The following is a 19,716-nucleotide window of genomic DNA, read 5'->3' on the forward strand; positions in this document are numbered from 1 at the left end:
AATCCTGAAGCCCCTTCAGGTGCTGGTGGGGAAACTGAGGCCAGAGGGTGGGCAGGGCTTTAGGGGGGCAACGCAGGAGGTCAGTGTGACCTTGGGAAAGTCCCCAGGCGGAGGTGGGTCAAAGTGGGGGGGAGTGCTGCGGTCTGGTGTCCCCTCCCCAGCCCCAGCTTGGGGGTTCCTGGGGTGACAGCCACCCCAGCCTGGCCAGAGACCCCTCCAGGCATCCTAGAAGCTGCTGGCTGGAAACATCAGCTGAGAGGGGGTGACCGACGGTCAGAGCAGTAACTGAGCGCCAGCTGTGTACGCTGAGCCCTTTGCTGGTGTGAACCTTCGGACCCGCACTCCCCCACCCCAGAAGATCACAGAGGCGGCAGCTGGAGCCCAGGCCGGGGGACCGACTCCCCCGTTCACCAGATGCACTAATGTCCCCCCATCCCGGAAATGCTCCCCGTTGGGAATGGTTGGTCACCGCAAGTCAGGGCCACAAAGCTCAAACTTGGGGCTGCAAGCCTGGGCCCAGCCCCTGTGCGGTGCGGACAAGAGGGGTGGGGCCTGCGCTTTTCAGCCAGTCTCCCCGGGAGTCACTGGGTCAGTCTGGCTCCCTGGCTTCTGCACGCCGACCCTGAAGGGCAAAGGCTGGGGCAGAGGGGGTGGAGGCATGGACCTCGGGCCTCCGCGTCGCTAGCACCATCCCGCGGTCCTCTGAGCCCGGGACCCCAAGGGCTGAGGGGAACAATGGATGATAGGAAGTAGGTCCGTGGGGGTGGCTGTGATCCTGGGGGTTCTCCTGGCTCCATCCCTGGGGACCTGTGTCCCCGCGGCGGCTGCAAGATCCCAGCTGGGTCGGTCCCTTGGTGGGCAGACAGCGGGCAGGTGGATCTCCTGGGGCTGAGCTGTGGTGGGGGGTGCCCTTGTGTTAACCCCCTGGGGCGAAGGACGCCAAGGGTTGCAGAGAGACTCAGACACCCACAGTCCTTGGAACCAGTCTTTATGGAGGCGCTGATGCTCACCTCCCTGGTCTGTGGTGTCCACTGGCTGCCTGGAGCCCCCGCGAGGGCCTGCCCCTGCTGTGAGCCAGGTGGGCAGTCCACCGGCCCTGACCCTCCTCAGGCCTGGCCTGTGCCCCCACCCTGCGCCCTCCACTCTCTCCTCTGGGGGCCGAGGCCCCCCTGAGCAGGGTCAGGGCTCCTGGCCCCGGGGCAAGGGAGAGCTGTCCGTGTCCTGGTCCCCCACCAGGGCCGAGGCGCCTGCGCTGCGCAGCTCCCGGGCCAGCTTCTCTGCCAGTTTTCGGAAGGGCGGCCGGCGGGCAGGCTCAGCCTCCCAGCAGCTCCCCATGAGGGCATGGACGGGGCCCGGGCAGCCCTCGGGGGGCTCCATGCGGTACCCTTTCTCCACGGCCTCAGACACCTCCTTCAGCGACTGTGGGCAGAGGGCACACCGGAATGGCTGGGGTCAGGGCCACGGTCACCAGACCTATGGAGGGCCCAGTGCCTCCCCCAGACCCCACTCACCATCTTGGGGTATGGAGCCCGGCCGTATGAGAACACCTCCCACAGAAGCACCCCGAAGCTCCAGACATCCGACTTGCTGGAGAACTTCTGTGGGGCCCAGGATCAGGGTGAGGAGGGGCCCCGAAGGGCTTCTGCGCCAGCCCCTGTTCCTCCAGGAAGTCCCCCTGGGATGATCTTCCCTCTCTGGCCTCCTCCCAACAGCCCACTCCCTCTGAGCCTCCCCTCAGCCGAGTGGGACTCAGACTCGGTGCAGGGAGGGGTCCTGGTTATTCTCGGCCCCGGCACGGAGCCTGTCTGTTTCAGAAGTGGGGAACCCGAGGCCCAGAGAGGGTCACACAAGGGAGAGGCCAGATGCAAGGTAAAAGGAATGACCGTGAGCCAAGCACTCACTGGGGTGGCAGAGCCATTCCCTTGAAAGAGGTCCAGAGAGAAAAAGACATGTGCCCAGGGTCACACAGCAGGAGGAACTTGGGCTTCGAGGGTCCCATGGGCGGAGGGGGGCTCACCCCATGTTTGAGAGCCTCGGGCGCCGTCCATTTGACCGGCAGCCGGCTTGAGTCCAGCCCCTTCCGCTCAGCTTTGGCCAGGCCGAAGTCACTGACCTTGGCCACTAGGTCCTCGGAAATGAGGATGTTGCGGGCGGCAAGGTCCCGGTGTACCAGCTTCTTGTTCTCCAGGTACTCCATGCCCTCGGCGACATGCCTGCGGAGGGCGCAAACTCCCAAGGCCGGGCTCACCCTGCTCCGTGCCTCAGTGTCCCCTTGACCTTGGAAGGCCCCCCCACCCCCCCACCCCAGGGGCCACACTCACAAGGAAAACTGCAGGAGCTGGGGGGTACTCACGAGGGCCCGGCCTCGTGTGCGCAGAAAGTTCACCAGGTTGCCCTGTGGGGGAGGGAGATGGGCCTGGGGGGCTCGAGGCTGCTCAGCCGCCCCCCCAGGCCCCGATGGCACCTCGGGCCCCACCCCCACCTTGCTCACGTGCTCCATGACGATGTAGAGCCCCTGGTGCAGGATGACGCCCAGCAGACGCACCAGGTTCTTATGCTGCATCTTCCTGGGGGGCCAGCAGGCGGGCCGTGAGGGTGCAGCTGGGACCCCGACCCCGGGATGCCCTCCCCGCCCCCCGGACTCACGTCATCACTGCCGTCTCGTCCAGGAAGGCCTGGGCTGTCACATCACACTTGATGTTCTTCACGGCCACCTTCTGGCCCAGGTACTCGCCCTGCAGGACCGCTGGGGGGAGAGCGGCATGGGGCCAGGCAGATGGGAGTACCCAGCTACCCCGAACCCCACGTACCCCAACACCGCTGTGGGGCCCCGGGCCCGGAACACCCTTCACCCCCAAAAGCTGGATCCAAGGGAAAAGCCAGGCCTGCAAACTTCAGCTCGGGGGCCAAATCCAATCCTGCCAGAGGGCACCCTGCTTCTGCAAGGCCCCTAAGTTCAGGGACACCTGCGTGGCTCAGTGGGTTAAGGCCCCTAAGTTCAGGGACACCTGCGTGGCTCAGTGGGTTAAGGCCCCTAAGTTCTGAGCGGATTTTACAGTTCTAAATGTTTGAAAAAAATCAAAAGAAGAATACTACTTTGCAACAAATGAAAATCACATGGAGCTCACATCAGTGTCCACAAATAAAGTTTACTGGCGTCACGGCCGCCCCATTCATTTACCTGCATCTGCGGCCGCTTCCCTGCTACAAAGGCGGAGCTGAACACATGTGACTCAGACTGTCTGGCCTGAAAAGGCTAGAACAGGTGCACTCAGGCCCTTTACAGAGCAGGCAGGCCGACCCCTGACCTAAGAAAGCCCCAGAGCCTTCCAGAACAACAATTTCCAGGAGTGGCATTCCAAGCACAGGGCCTGGAGGTGCGAAGGCATCACGCACGATCACCGAGCACCGAGCGCCTGCCTGAGCTGACATCAGTGCCCCTCCCAGAGTGGCACTAACACGGGTGTGAATTAACCCGCCCCTCGTGACTCCTAAGCCTGAACACGCCCCCTTCCATCAGCCTCTGACCCAGGCCTCCACTCACCTCCAAATTCACCCTCTCCAATCCGCGCGCCCAGCGTCAAATGTTGCAGGTTCAGTAACCAGCCAGCTGTGGGGTGGAGGCGGGGTCAGAGGGGAACGGGCTCCACCTGGCGAGAGGCCGGGTGGTGTCCCCCACAACGCCCTGGCCAGGGGCACACACTCACTGCTCCCAGCAATGGCCCGAGGGTCTGTCCGAGACACCCCACTCCTAGGCCTACTTATCAAGTGCTGGAAAGCAACAGAGCCTGTCTACCCCAGGACGACCTGAGGAAACAGGTTACAGGGTGGGGGGTGGACCCCAGCCTTGCTCCCCAGGAATGCCCCATTGGACCCAGGGGGCGGTGCTGGCAAACCCTTTAGGGTGGCCCTCCTCTCTTCTACCTGGAGACTGTGTCCCTCAAATACTCCAGGGGCTCTTCCCTTTATAGTCCTGTATCTCTGGCCACCCAGGACACACAGCAAAAAATACAACAGACATGGAGACTGGTAAAGCTTCCGGAATCTTCTGGCAAAGGTTCCAGAATCTTCCAGAATCTTCCAGCGCTCTAAGTAGTCATCTGGGGTCCAGCCTCCCTGACTCCTTGTCTCAAACGTGCCTGTGTTCTCCCATCCTCTGTCCTCTGGTAGGTTCAGCTGGCCCCTTCCCCTTCCTCCCCAAAGCCCCCCTCCAAATCACGAGCCCTTAGTTACGATCAAGCACAGGGACACCAGCCACCCCTTGGGGCTATCCCCAAGACGTCCAGATTTCCCTGGGAGGGACAGACAGGATCATCAGGTTCCGAAGCTGACGCACAGGACGAGTGGACGTGGGAGGGGGCATTTGCTTGGGGCCTTAAGCATCGAGGATTTCATTACTCAGGGGCTGGAGGGGCACTTCGGGTGGAGGGAACAGAATGCACAACAGCATAGAGGCGACAGAGGAAAACGAGGAGGCAAGCAAAGAGGAAGGGCCTTGTAGATGAACCAAGAAAGATGGCTCAGCCACAGGGAAGGTTCTAGAAGGCCGGGGAGTGGTGCGGGTGGTTTTCATGGTGGAAAGTCACCTCTGGAGGTGCAGAGGCAGGGGTCCCGTGGAAGGGGAAAGCCCCCCAGAGAGAGGCGGTCTGGTGGGAGGGTCTGAGGTGGGCTGGGGCTGGGGCTCAGGCCTCTGGCCCAGGTGACAGGGCAGATGATGGGGACTTGGAAGCAGCAGCAGGTGTGGGAATTTGCTCCTTGTGGGCTGATGGGCGTGTGTGGGCGCCCCTGCCCTACCTGAGGGCTGCCCCAGGTCTTCCGCTCACAGTGCCAGGCACAGAAACATGCTCATGCGACGTGGCCTTGGCCGCAGGCCCCTACCTTTGGCCAGTTCCTCCTCTGCGGACTTGGTGCCCTGCTTCCTCTTGGGTTTCACTAGCTTGGTGCAGATGGCCCCCTTGTCCTTGCTGTAGTGCTGCGGGGTGGGGGCGGGGCAGGGGCGGCCGTGAGCCTGGCCGCCAGGGGCAGGGAACCCCTGCCTTCCGGACCCTCCCCAGGAGGCTCTTTGAATGGGGTGGGCAGGAGCTGGGGAGAAGAGGGCTTTGCTTCCCACCGGAGGAGTTGGGCTGGTTTCCATGGGAACAGAAAGGATGCAAGCTAGGAAACAGGAAGATCCTGGGGAAGGTGGGGCGGTGGTCTCTGGATTTGTGTCAACGTGGAGGTGCCTAGGGGTCCCCAGAGGAGCCACCCCAGTCCCTCCCTAGAGGTGGACCCAGAGGACTCCGACCAGCTGTGGGGCTGGTGGTCCACCGAGACCAGCTCCTCCTTCCCACACTGGGACTGTGCACGTAGCTTTGGGTGTCCCGGGCCCACCTGGTTGCCAGAATGCGGGGGGGGGGGGGGGGGGGCTGGGGGACTTGCACCTCCACAGTGTGTGCAGGCCATGCGGCTCTGGGGGGGCCCGGGCCTGGCGGCGGCCGTACCTCCACCATGTCCATGAGGTTGCAGAAGCACACGGCCTCGTCGATGGTCAGGTGGCCGTCGCGGTGCAGCACGCGGTAGTGGATGACGTCACGGCCGAAGCTGACGCACAGCACGTAGTCGCCGGGGTGCCGCGCCGACTCGCGCACCAGGAACAGCCCGTCCTCGGGCGGCTGCAGCTGCTGCACCGCCTCCTGGCCGGAGATCTTCCCGTGGAACCACCTGCGGCCGGCGGAGGGGCACGCTGGGCCAGGCTGGCCCCGCCCTCTTTCCGCCCACCCCGGGGCGTCCCCAGACTCACGGCATGAGGCTGAGCTTGGGGTCCGCCGACAGCGCCTCTCGCTCCCGCAGCGCCCCAGCTGCCAGCAGACCCTCCTGCCCGCTGGCGTGGTGCTTGGCACGGTACCAGCTCTTGCTCTGCCAGGGAGGGAGTCAGGAGTTCGATTGGGGTGGTGGGGCGCGGGGCCTGGCAGAGACACACCTCCCCCAGCGCGCCCAGGCCCTGCGGCCACCACTCACCTCACAGGCCTCCAGGATGGTGACCACGTCGCCCTTGTGGAAGGCCAGCTCTCCCGGCTTGGGGCGCGTGTGTTCGCACTTGGTGATGCACTGGGTGCCTGGGGCCCAGCGCCTCTGAGGGGGGTGGGGGGGCAAAGGGGCATGAGGGAGAGGCCCAGGGAGAGAAAGAAATGGAAACTGGGCAAAAGACAGTGAGGCAGAGACCGAAGGAACAGGAATCGAGAGGGAGCAGCCAGGGCAGAAGTATCGCTCACAAACCCAGGCCCCCAAAGCAGAAGGTCAGGAAGAAAGGGCGACAGCAGTGCAGCATCAGGTGACAGTGAAAGCATGCAGCACTGGCTGGAGGGGGACCTGAGCCACAGGTACAGCCCCCGACATGGGGCTGAGGTCCCGCGGGTGCAGATGGGGTCGAGGACAGGCCGGGGACACAGGCACCCGGGTTGGGGGCACTCACCGTTGGCATCCTGGCTGAGATGAACGTGGGGTGCCAGGCACGGAGGAAGTGAGGGCTCACCTGGGGACGGGCGGAGACCAGCTGGATAGCCCAGATTGGAGGCAGGCGGGGACCTGGGGCCATTACTAACTAACCACTTCCCACCCAGGCAAGGTGGAAGCAAGAGCCGGAGGGCATCTCCACAGGGGGTTCCAGGGGGTGACTCCCCAAGCCCCTTTTGGGAGCTGGTCTTTACCCAAGGAGTTCCTTATCAGAGACACAGCCGTGGAGCATCGGCGAGGAAACCACAGTCTTGCCCCGCCACTGTCCCGAAAGGGCAACGAAGGCACAAGGTGGGCACAGAGCGAGTGGCCATAGGGTGGGGAGGGGTGAAGCGCCTGGCTCAAGCCCCAGCAGCCACACAGTGGGTGGGGAACATGGTGCCACCTAATTGAGCTTGGTCCTTCCTCTTTTCTGGTAAGTGGGCAGGGGCAGGGCAAGGAAACAGAGGATGATTCAAGGTCATTCCCAAGTATCTCTGAACCTAGGGTGGGGCCGGGAGGGGGTGGGGAGAAGGGGCATGCAGCCCTCCTGGGCTCCTCTGGCCATCAGGTGAGCCTCTCTGATGCCCCCCAATCCCAACGCCAACCTAGGACAGACATGCGGTCTCTTACTGCTGCTGGGGAAGGGGCTTTCCCACCCCTTTTCTCCTCCTTGGACCCCACAGCAGGTGGCTGGGCAGTGAAGACAGTTGGGGGGATGAGCCTCAGCCCCTCCAGTATTGCCCCCCATAAATCCCCAGCCCCATGTGTACTCACACGCATACTGATCCATGTACACACGAGCACACACAGAAACACATGGGGCTTGGACACAGGTGGACACAGGTACCCACAGGCACGCGGGTATGCAAGCAAAAGCACGTTCACCTGGAGACAGGTGTGTTCACTTCTACACGCTTACACACGGACAGACTCTCAGACGTCCAGAAATGTGTGTACCTGCCCTCCCCCAACACACACACAGACCCACACTCGAACACCTGGGCGCCAGACGCTGGGCGCCAGACACTGGGCCACCAGGGCACGCAAAGCTACACGCAGGGCCGCGCACACGCATCTCGGCCACACGCGAACATCCCTCCACGTGGACGCGCGGATACACACACCCGGGAGCTTGCAGACGCGCACACTCGCACCCAGAAAAATACCCCCACCCTGCGCCCGATCGCCTCTAACCACCCGCTACCCCAGCCGCGTACCCGCCGCGCACGCCGGACGCGCACAGTCGCGCTCACACCGGCCCCTCCACCGCACGCCCGGGACGCCCCGGAGCCCTCGGGGTTCCCCCCACACCCCGCCACTGCCCCGCGGTCTCTCCCCTCACCCGCCACCCCCCCCGCCACCGCGCTCACCTGCTCAGGGGGCGCCCCCGGGCCGCGCCCCGCGCCCACACCCAGGAGGACCCCCGCGCGCTGGCTGAGCACCCCGAGGCAGCCCTGGCTGCACAACTTGGAACAAGTTGCTCCGTTTCCTCATTTTGGGGTGGGGGGAGGAGGGCTAGGGGAGCGGGGGAGCGGGAGGCGCCGCGGCCCGGGAGGCCCCCGCAGGTCCTAGCGCCGGCCGCACTGCGGTCTGCTCCGCGCGCCGCCGCCGCCGCCGCCGCCGGCCCCTCCCCGCCCCGCCCCTGAGGCCCCCGGCGCCTCCCGCATGGTCCGCGCGGGGGCCTGGGCGCTCGCCTGCTCCACGCCACTCCCTGGCACCGTGCCGTGGGGCGCGCACCCCGCCCACCCTGGGAAACGGAGGCCTTGGAGAGCCGAGCGGGTGCCGCACATGGGGCGGGGGAGTTGGGGGGGGAATGGGGAGAGTGAGCTGCCCGTTTGGGGAGATAAGCAAGTTGCAGAGCCCAGACTGCATCGGACCCTTGGGACTGCGATTCCAACGCTCTCCTCGCTCACCTCTTCTGCCGAGAGTGTTGTTGGCGTCTGGCGCAAAGCAAGTGCTCGAAAATGTCACCGGTCGCCAGTATTGTTGGGGTCAGCAGCAACATTAAGGGGATACTGGGGTTACAGAAAAACGTCGTCGTGAGAAACCGGAGGCCTCCTGGTGGAGCCAGCCCGGGGTCAACCCAGCTGTGCCAGGAGTTCCTCCTCCGTAGGGCCGGCAGCGCGGGCTTTGACCTCGGACAACGGTTGGGTGAGCATTTGCTGAGCGTGGCTCCGGGCCTGGGCCAGGGGCCCAGCAATCCCTCTGCTTCTACTGAATGAATCTGTTGGACGAAGACAGTGCTCGTCGGAGGGTAATGAGCCAGGATGCCCGGGGAGCCTGAGTCCCGTTTAATCTTCTGTCAGCCCAAAAGGCTAAGTGTCTACGCTCAAAGGCATCATGTGATTTCTCAGGATAGAGGCCCAGTTACAGAATTGCAAAACATCTCTATTATGGAATATTCTAGAACAAAAACTAGGAAATTGTATGTATCAAGGTTCTAGAATCAACAGTTGTCGAAAACCACCACCACCACCACCACCATGTGACTCAATGCAAACAGCCCCATCCTTTCGTGTTATTCAGGAGAGAATAAGCCCACGGGGAAAGTTCCAGGAGGCAACCCCCCAAACAGCACCAGGGTTATCCCCATTGAGGGCAGTGGGCAGGAGGAGAGGGAGGGAGAAGTCCACTTTCCCTCGAAGTGATGGAATTCACTGTAAGTGGTCATGTTGGCAGGGAGGATGCCCCAGCATATTCCTACTAAGCAGGGCTCCCCAGCTTGGCTGTGGGAGAGTCCCAGGGTATAGCCACACCGCCCAGCCATGCGCACTGCTGTGGACCCAGGGCTGGGGACCCTACAGCCAGTATTCAGTTGGGTCACGGGGCCACCATATATGGCAAATCATCACTTGCCTGAAATAGAAACATCAAAATAACCACAGGAAACCCCATAACACCAGTAGATTCAGACCAGAGACTGCAGCCAGAGAGCCCACGATGGAAGCTGGCCTGCTCTCTGCTCAGCAAGGACAGGAGCCTGTGTGTATAAGACCCTAAGACACCCTAGCACCTCAGGGAGACCTTCTCCTTGAGGCAGTCAGGGAGATGGGGAGAGGGTTGAAAGGGGCTGGCTTGCTCCCCCAGTGAAGCAATACTAGGTATTGCTGGGTAACACCTATGTGTTCCCCAGGACCCCAGAGATCCTTGTCCCACATCTGGAAGGCCCTACCCCAGAAGGACGGATCAGAGAAACCACAGGTGCAGAGACTAGAGAGGGACAGACTTCAGTGGACAGCGCCAGGTTCCCAAATCTCCAAGGGCTACCCTGGGGTCCAGGCCCCCGCCCCCCGCCTATGGGCACGGGGCACTGAGCTATACCTGACTCTAGAGAGATAGGTTTGAGTCCATGGTTTATTTGGGTCAGAGTTATGGAAGGGGTGAAGTCCCCACTCCTGAAGGCATTCGAGAATTGGCCACTTTGAATCTCGAAGACTAAATGGGTATTGCAGTCCCCAGAGGTGGGAACCCCAGTTTCTCCTCCTCCTGCCAGAAGCAGGGGGGACTAGCCCCTTCCTTCTACCAGCCTGAAGCCAGTTGGTAGCCACACCATCAGACTGGACTCCAGAATGACCCAGTCCCATCTCCTCACCCTCCAGACTTCTGTCCTGTCGACTTGATTCCAGAAACTCTCTGACACCCCAGGCCACCCGCCTGGTGTATGCAGGTAATACAGAAGCCCCCCCCCCCCCCGCCCCGGCTCCCCAGCTGCCTCCAGTTTTTCTCCTTGCTACCACTCCTTCCATGGCTAAGGATGAAAATGTGACTGTGGCCCTCCCCAGCACTAAATCCTTCCATAGCTCCCCTCTGTCTGAAACGCTCAGTCCACCATTGCGAGCTCTTCCCGTTCGGCTAACAACTGGCTTCCCTGGCCCCGTCTCCCTCTGCTCCCACAAAGCACCGAGCGGTCTGGCAACTCTGAACGGCAGGAGTTTGCATCCTTTGGGCTGGCTGTCCCTTCGGCCTGGAATGCCCTTCTACCTTGTCCCCGGGCATCTCCAGCCCACACCCAGCTCAACTGGCACCATTTTTGTGAAGCCTTCTCGGATGTCCCCGCCCTTCTCGGAGCCAGACCCTGCTTCTATGCCCTGAAAAGACTCAGCGTTGGAGGCACCAGCTCTCTTGTCTCACTGCATGATGGCTGTGGACCTGGCCTTGGTGACTGAGCCCATCAGCCTGCCTGGGAAGGAGGTCAGTCCTGATGACGTGGGAAACAAAGGCAGAAGAAAAATTATTAGATTTCCTTCCTACCTACAGCCCACTGACAAGCCCTTGAAACAGGTAGGGTGACATTCCTCTAGGGACTCAGCTGCATCAATGATGATACTTTACTAAGGGCAAGAGGCAATCTTAGCCCGACCCCCAGGACCCTGTATGCCTACTCTGACGTATAAAAATTCCTTTGGAAACTTCCTTTATCTCTACCCTCCAAGATACATGTTGGCAATCACCCCCCAAGCATATGACCCACCGATACACATCTGAAGGGTCTCATGACTGAGGGTTTATTAGATGGTAATAAATGACCTTTTCCCAATAATAGTCACCCCCTCAAGGTCCTGGAAACCTTGCTTCCAAAATTCCTTAGAGACTTGTGCTGTCCTTAACCCCTCCCAGCTTGCAAGTATATAATGGGCCACTCCTCATGACCCCAGTGCAGCTCTTCCTGCCCACCGGTCCCGTTCCCCTGCTTTAATAAACCACCTTTTTGCACCAAAGATGTCTCAAGAATTCCTCCCCTAACATCCTTCCTACCTCAACAAGAAAGCAGGGACTGGGTCCTGCAGGAAGAAGTCAAATCCTTGGATGCAGCCATGCCTCGAGCTCACGCTATGACTAGTGTGGGAAGGCACGCATTGCCTTTTGGTTGCTTCTGGACGGAGCTTCTGCCACTCGCAAGCAAAAAGATTCCTAATACTGAGGGGCGCCTGGGTGGCACAGCGGTTAAGCGTCTGCCTTCGGCTCAGGGCGTGGTCCCGGAGTTATGGGATCGAGCCCCACATCGGGCTCCTCCTCTAAGAGCCTGCTTCTTCCTCTCCCACTCCCCCTGCTTGTGTTCCCTCTCTCGCTGGCTGTCTCTATCTCTGTCAAATAAATAAATAAAATCTTAAAAAAAAAAAAGATTCCTAATACTGAAAATGGGGCCAGAAGTGGAGGGTTGAAATGAACAGAGTCTAGGATGAGGAACTGGTGAGTTGGATTAGATGACCCCAAACCCAGCTAGGAAGCGGGATCTCCTGGGCGTCCCCTTCCAAGATCCTATAAATCTGCCTTCCATCCATTGGGTCAGGTGGTGCTGTCTTCCGTCACTTGCAACAGAAGAACCCTGAGGGACCTTCTCCTTTGTCTCCTGAACACCTTCCCCTGTTTATTCAAATCTCACTGTTCTTCACGTCATAATTTTCTCCTATTTTGGCTGTTGCAATTTGTATCAACCCCCCCCCCCCCCGCCCGTTCTACCAACTCCTAGCGATGTGCGGGCAGCCAATCCTCTCATTTTAGAATCAGAGCAGCTGAATTCCAGAGAGGTAAAGCGACTAGCTGTGGTCACACAGCTGGCTGGGGCTATACATCAGGCATGTGGACTCACTCAACGGTGTTGTAAACTTCTCAAAGGCAGGGCATATTTCCTATTCTTCTTTACTGATATGGATGAAAATCAATGTAGGCAATGAACAGAGGGAGTCGTGTAACAATGCACTTTACATAATGTATCAGTTAGTACGACTCGCTACACAGGGAGGGAAGACCCCAAGTGCTAGAGGCGTGAATTAGATAGAAATTAATCTCTGAGGGATGTACTCCTGGGCAGTGTCAGGAACCCAGGCTCCCGCCGTCTTGCTGCTCTGCCCTTCTCAGCACAGGAACTTTCATCTCTTGAGCTAGGATGGCTGCTTAAGCTCCAGCCCTCCCAGGTGCATTCCAGCCAACGGGAAGCAGGAAGTTGGGAGGAAAAGGTACACCTCTTCCCTTTAAAGACTCTTCCTGGAAGATGCACGTGACACCTTTTCTTCATGCCATTGGATGGAATGTAGCCACATGGCCAAATTTAGTAGCAGGGGAAGCTGGGAAATGTAGTCTTTACAGCAGGGGGCCAAGGAAGCTTCCTTGAAGCTCCCAGGCCTGTTCCACCTCAGGGCCTTTGCATCAGTTGTGCCTTCTGCCTCGGACACTTCCCCAGACCTACCCAACATCCCGGCACCCTACAGAATATTTCAACCTGCTGACACTTCATGTCCCCTCCCCTTGTAGCTCTGGAGAACTACCATGGTCTAACTGACCGTATATTTTACTTCTTGTTCTTGTTTACTGGCTGCATCCTCTCTAGAACATCAGCTCCCCAAGGCAGGGATTTTGGACAGTGTCATTCATTGCCGTGGCCTCCGTATCTGGCACACAGGAGATGCTGGGACTGTATTTTTTTTAAGCCAATGGATATTGGGGAAGGGAGAGGTAATGAGCAGTGACTGACATGTGTGAATGGAGCCCTTTCGTTGTACCCATTCCACAGATGTGAAAACTGAGGCTCAGAGGGTTCTGTGGCTCACCCCAGGACACAGAAGTGGCAGGCTTCACTTTGAACTGAGGTCTGTCAGGCTCCAGGGCCCACACGCCAGCCGCACAGCAAGATGTTGGGTGTATGACAGACCCCCCAGAGAGTTCTACAGAGGGCGGGTGAGGCAGGCCAGTGGCAGCCAGATGTGGAAACAGCTGAGCTGCCAGGGCCCCTGTGGATTCTCCACTAGAGCAGGCGGCCTGATCGGACTGCCCCAATTAGTACACCTTTAAATTTAGCTTTCTCCTCCCTGCCAGGGGACTTGGGGATGCGATGGAGGAACACGCCACTCTTTCGAGGAAAACTGCTGCATCGCTCACTCTCCAACCGGAGACATGGTTTGACGGGCCATTCTCCACTCACCGAATGAGGGGCTTCTCAAGGCGACTGCTTTGGGGTGCCAGGAGTGGTCTGCCTTTGACGGGAGAGCCTGTCTGCTCTCCCTCAACATCCCTCACCTTATCTTCCTTGTTCTATAGGTGAAGCTGGGTCTGTCATTTCCCAGCCATGCTTGCAGGTTGTGTCTGGGTCCGTGTCACTTCTTGGCTTAAAATCTTTCCATGGCTCCACCCTGCTTAGGATGCACCCAAGCTCCTCACCGTGGCCCATCACCAGCTGGGTCTGGCTGCCGTCACTTCTTGCCTCCACTTCTCTTGGCTGGCTCTCTACCACCTCCTCTGCCTCTTCCTGCTGTTCCTCAAATGTTCCAGGCATTGCCCAGCCTTGGAGCCTTTGCACAGGCTGTTTTCTCCTCCTAGTATGTGCTTTTCCCGGTTCCTCTCAAGATTGGCTCCTTCTCGGCATTTCTGGCTCCTCCAAGAGACCCTTACTGACGACACATAATGGCCACCCACCATCTGAGCCCACATCACTGCCTGTGACCCTGTCTTACTCATTCTTGTTGATTGCCCTCCTGACTTACCTTGGCCCCCTTGACAAAACATATATTCCATGAGCAAGGGCAGGGACTATCTCTGGCTTGGTCAATCATTTATCTCTGGAGCCTGGCACGTAGTAGACTCTTACATTATTATGTAAATTGTTCACAGCGGAGCAATGTACACTATGGAACACTTTTGTTTTCTAGTACTTGTTTTGTTATTTTCCTGAAGTTAGTAATTGCCTTTGTTTTGTGTATCTATGACACTCACTTTCCTCCAGCCTTTCCAATGGAACAAAAACTTCTCCACTCAGGGCCAGCTGCAGCCCAGCTGTACTCCTGGCCCTTCACCTTTTCAGCACCTGGGGATTCCTGGGCTGTAGCTCTTGTTACTGGGGTCCAGGTCTCCCTGTTTCTTGGTCTGTGCCCTCGTTTTGGGAATGTGCACCGTCTAGGCATTTTCAGAGAAGGTATTTTCCTTCCACTCTCCTGTGTGATTGGTGGTCTGGCTGAGGACACTGTGCTGCGTGGTGGCCAATTTCCCTTGCCTTGTGTCTCCCGGCTTCTGGTCTGGGGCAGTTGAAGAACCCAAAGCTATCCTGTTTCCTCATTAACTGCTTGTCACGTTGTTTTCTCTCTCTTTGGACACTTGTAGAAACTTCTCATTCACCACATCCTGCACTTTCAAAGTGTGGGTTTGATGTGGTTTTGTTTTTTTTTAACCTGTTGTGCTGGACAGTTAGTGGGCTATGTCATGTTTTCCATTCCTGGCAAACTTTCTCAAATGACATCTCTGGTGATTTCTTCCACGTTGGTGTCTCTCCTCTGTCATATATTGGGCTTCCAGGGTTGATCTTCTCGTTTTCTTGCCTACCTTTTTTCTTTTTGTCTTCTCATTCTACTTTTCTTCCAAGCCTGTCAACATTTCCATTTTGACTCTCAGGTTTTTAATCTCCAAGGGTTCTTTCTAGTTCTTTGAATGTTCTTTTTATTTCTTTCGTTTTTTAGAGATTTTGTTTTAAGTCATCTCTACACCCAATGTGGGGCTTGAACTCACTTTCCCGAGGTCAAGAGTCGCTCGCTCCACCGACTGAGCCAGCCAGACACCCCTGAATATTCTTTTTTCAAAAGGCAAATGTAGAGCTGCTTCCTGACCACTGTGTCTTCTACAAGCTCTCCAAGGATAACCTGCAGAAGGGTTTCTCTCCAACTGCTTTCTTCTGTTCTCCTTGTCTCTTTTCTCCAACAGGTTATTTTTTTCCCCCAGAGATTTTAATTATTTATTTGACAGAAAGAGAGGCACTGAGAGAGATAACAGAAGCAGGGGAAGTGGGAGACGGAGAAGCAGGTTTCCCGCTGAGCAGGGAGCCCGATGCAGGGCTCGATCCCAGGACCCTGGGATCATGACCCGAGCTGAAGCTTAACGACTGAGCCACCCAGGCGCCCCCCCCCCCCACAAGTTACTTTTTTCTTCTCTTTTTGGGTTTCAGTCTGTCACTAGCTAGAATTTATGAGGCATGTGCTGCAGAGCTGGCAGGAGGCCCCCTGCCCTTGACTTCACTCTGCGTTGAGTATGAGGCACTGGCCATTGTACAGGAGTCCCAAACACCAGCAACAGCTGCTCTGGAAGCTAAAGGGGCCACTGTTCCACGTCTGCCTTTCATCTGGATTGCCGGTTTCCACCTTCACACCTGCCCTTTGCCACACCTGTGTCCCGGAGGCGGAAACTTTCTGTGTGGCAAGTGTGAAAAGATCCATTTTATTATTGAGTTCCCCCCCCCCCCGCCAGCTCCGCAAGGTTGGTGCTACTAGTTTCGATTCAGCTTTATAGAGGCTCAGGGAGGTGAAGTGAAGGGTCCTGACACCCCCACAGCTAATATGTGCAAGGGCCATGCTGAGACTAGAGCCTGGAGTCACCCTCATGCATGAAATGACAGCTTCTGGTTCGTCTTTGGGTCCCCGCAAGGAAGACGCTGAGTGCTTGCTCATTGAATATTGAATACATTTCCACGCTCTTGGTGGTAGACATGCGGAAGCCACGTGGGTGACGGCCGATGGCACATGACAGGTGTCCCATAAACACATGGTGAGTGATTGAGAAAATGAAAGAATGGTAGTGTGATCTAAGGCATCACGGAAGGAAACGGAACTGCTACACTTCTGTCCCTGTGAAGAAAAATATTTTGGAAATGAGAAGACACAGACCTGACTTGGGGGCGGAGAACGGGGCTCCTTTGTTTACAACGAGAGGGAGACTGACAGCTCTGATGGAACATAATCTTGCACACGGAAGTGTCAGATGCCCTTTGATCGAGAAGTTCCATTTTTGGACATCTGTGGGAGAGACAGAACCCCAGCTGTACAAGAACACGTGTGCTGTGCTGTCGTCTATGAGGCGAAAACAATCTAAGTGTCTACAGTAGGGGACGACTAAGCACATTAGGCTACGTTCGTTTTAAGGACTATTACGCATCTGTTAAAAATTACCTCTCTTCATAGTAGCCAAAAAGTGGGAACAACCCAAATGTCCATCAGTGGATAACAAGATATGGTCCACCCACACACGGGAATATCAGCCTCGAGCAGGAGCGAGGCACCCACCCGTGCTGCCCCGGGGAAGGACCCGAGCCCACGACGCTCAGGGAGGGAACGAGACACAGAAGGCCACGCGGGGTGTGAGTCCACGTGTGTGACACGTCCAGACAGCCTCATCTACAGATAGGAAGGGGGCTCGAGGGGGCCGGGGGCTGGGGAGGGGGTGGGGGTGACTACTAATGGGGGCGAGGCTTCTTTTTGGGGTGACGGAATGTTCCGGAATGAGATAGTGGTGATGGTTGCGCAGCTCTGCAAAAATACCGAAACCACTGAGTTGTACGCTTTGAAATGAAGGGGCAAGTTTTATGTTTTGTGCACGTTACATTTAAAAAAGTACGTAGTAAGGTCTACAGAAGTATTACGTTAGACAAAGTATCTAAACACACTGAAAACACCTGAGAAATCCAAGTTGTGACAGCGTCAAGTGAAGAAAAGCAGGAATCACAATGTATGTATAAGGAGCCTCTCCGCAACCGAGAGCGTGTGAGAGACAGGGAAGGAAGGAGACCCGGGGTGCGCAGGGGTCCGCGTCATCCCATGCTTCCGTTGTTCTGAAACTTCCAAGTTCATTGTCAGGGGAAAACCCAATGTGTTCAAGTTCTTTAGCGTAAAGCAGACATAAAACTCACCAGCTTCACCATCATAACTGTCTCTAAGCGCACAGCTCCGCGGCATGAAGTTCACTCACACTGTCCTGCAGCCACCCCCACCCTCCGTCTCCAGAACGTTCCATCTCCCCACATGGAGACTCTGTCCCCAGGAAGCATGGACTCCCCAGCCCCGGCTCCCACCAACTCCTCTCTGTGTCTCCTCTGGGGACCTCCTGGGAGTGGGGTCCTGCGGGATGTGTCCTTCTGGGTCTGGCTCCTCTCGCTGAGCACAGTGTCCTCAGGGTCCCTCTACATCATGGCAGGTGTCAGGGTCCCTTCCTTTCTAGGGCCGGATCGTGTTCCATGTGTGGATGGACTGCACTGTGTTTGCCCTTCATCCATCGATGGACATGTGGGTCGTGTCCACCCTTTGGCTGCTGTGGCTGTCACTGCTGGTATCATGGGGCTGCAAATACCCCTGTGTCTCCCAATACTTTTTTTTTTTTTTTTTGGCAGAACTTGAGCAGACATAAACGGGCACTACTCCCCCAACCCAGGCTGACTTCTCCAGTGTAGGAGAAACACGGGTCCTCTGGCTTGTCCGCTAGGCAGAGTCTTCCTCGGCTTACCTGAAATGTCTTCTCGTCCCGGCAGCCAAGCTAAGGGGCGGCCAGGGAGAGCATGGAGCCAGCGTTTCCCCACCCAGGCCGTCCAGAGCGGCCAAGCCTTTGGAGATGTTCCCTCTGCCACCGGGTGGGACTTATTTTGGACCAGGGACATGGTGGGTTTTCCCGGCTGTCAGGGTTACCAGTGACTCTGGAGGGAGTTGGCAGGTCTGCCCTTCCATTTTTGTCTTTCGTGGACTGCCTGCCAGGTTCAGCTCCAGCCCTGCCCACACTGCCCGCGTCATCCCTCCCACACTCACCGCCGTCTCCTAGCAACGGGGCTCGCCTGCCAGCATCCTGCAGCCTGAGGTCTAGGGATGCTTCTCCGGCGCCTGGTCTCACTTGGTCTCGTGTCTGCCTGCCCACTACCCGCTTGCTCTGGGGTCCTCTGCTGGTGGGAAGACGGCTGGAGAGGGAAGCTCAGAAGCGACTGCTCTTCGGGCTTGCAAGGAGCTCAGTTGCCCAGACGTTTCATCCATCTGGACCCAATGCTTCGCTAACCAACTGCTTGATTTTTTTGGAGTTGCTAGGGGGGAAGATTTAGCTCCCTGTCAACAGGGTTGGTTTTAGACCACCTGGTGGTGAGGATACCCTCCATCTTCCCCAGGAGCCAGGGGTAGGCCTGGCGAACAGTGGGATATGGGGTTTCCCAGAGCTGCCCCTGCCAGAAACTGCATGCGGGTCGTAGCAGTAGGGACACGGGGCTTTCCACGAAGGTGAGGCTGTGATGGTCACAGCTGCCAAGTCCTCACCCTGGAGGCCAAGCCATCCTCCCTGCCCTTTGTCCTGTTGCCTCTGCCTTAGCTGAAGCCTCTTGCCCAAACCATTACAACAGTTTCCTGGGATAAGATGGCAACAAACAGCGTCCTCCCAGCCAGGAGGCATGGTTCTTTGACAGTGAGACTCATCTCTGGGTGTCAGAGCATGGGTTCAAGCATTTAACACATTTATTGGGCGACTACTATGTACTTGGTCTGTTCTAGACTTGGGGATACCATGGTGAGTAAAGTGGATACACTCCCTGCCCACAGAGAATTCACATCCCTGGGCGGAGGCAGGGAACATGTGATTTTATTAATCAGTGGTATGTGGTGTCTAGAAAATGAATATGGTTATGTGACAGGGGGAGGTGGTCAAGGAGTCTTTGAGGAGGTGACATCTGGGCTGAGACCCGAGGGAAGGGAGGCGTCGCTGGCCATATAGGTCAGGGAAGAGCTTACAAGGTAGTGGGAAAACATGTGCAAAGGCCCTGGGGTAAGAACAGGTTTGGCTGGTCTGAGAACAGCAGAGGCTGGTGGGTCTGAAGTGGAGTTATGGAGGGAGAGGTTGGCAGATGGACTTTTGTGGGGCTTTGTTGGGATTTGGGGTTTTATCCCGAGCTCCTACGGCTGGAGGATTGAAGCAGCAGATGGACCACTGGTGGCAGGCAGAAGTGGGGCCGACAGCACTTCCTGGTGGCTCGAACTGGAGCACAAAGGAACCCAGGAGGACTACCCGGTAGTGGTGGTGAGCCTGGGGAGCTGGTTGAATGGCAGAGCCAGTGACAGATGCAGAAGGAGGGGGGAGGGGTGAAGCTCCACTGTAGGAGGAGAATGTCAGGACCGTCCCCTGTGACCCATCCGTGGCTGCAGCCAGGACCAGCTGAGGGGCTGGCTCTGACTCCTAGGTATTGGCAGGGTGCCCGGAGGAGGCAGGGGGCCACTCCCCCCAGAGGCAGAGGACAGTGGCCTGCCCTCCCAGGGAGGTGGCAGTGGTTAGGCAGGGCCCAACTGTTCCAGTTTCCGGTAGATAATGTGCCTGCTAGGAGGAGGCCTGGCTTTGTCGGCCCGAGGGGCGGACGGTCCCCTGGCCCAGCTCTGACAAGGGGGTCCTGGCATCTCCCTGCCCTGCTCTGCGTGTGCCCCACCCGTGCTCTGACACATGCCACTCCCACTGGACACCCATGCCTCCTGCCCT

At 57.9% G+C, this 19,716-nt stretch overlaps 1 protein-coding gene across 1 annotated transcript; it reads right to left on the reverse strand.

The window, feature by feature from the left end:
- Positions 1–979: 979 nt before the first annotated feature.
- MATK (megakaryocyte-associated tyrosine kinase) lies at positions 980–13,744 on the reverse strand. The gene is made up of 14 exons (XM_044377814.3): positions 13,630–13,744; positions 7,845–7,963; positions 6,452–6,511; positions 5,998–6,111; positions 5,780–5,895; positions 5,481–5,700; positions 4,879–4,972; positions 3,545–3,610; positions 2,647–2,746; positions 2,483–2,567; positions 2,322–2,395; positions 2,018–2,213; positions 1,512–1,598; positions 980–1,419 (listed from the first exon to the last, which is right to left on the reverse strand). Exons 1-14 carry the CDS (start codon positions 13,742–13,744, stop codon positions 1,180–1,182), a joined length of 1,686 nt encoding a protein of 561 aa, XP_044233749.1. The 3' UTR covers positions 980–1,179.
- Positions 13,745–19,716: the final 5,972 nt, after the last annotated feature.

Source organism: Ursus arctos, unplaced genomic scaffold (assembly GCF_023065955.2).
Source record: "Ursus arctos isolate Adak ecotype North America unplaced genomic scaffold, UrsArc2.0 scaffold_14, whole genome shotgun sequence".
Taxonomy (NCBI): Eukaryota; Metazoa; Chordata; class Mammalia; order Carnivora; family Ursidae; genus Ursus; species Ursus arctos.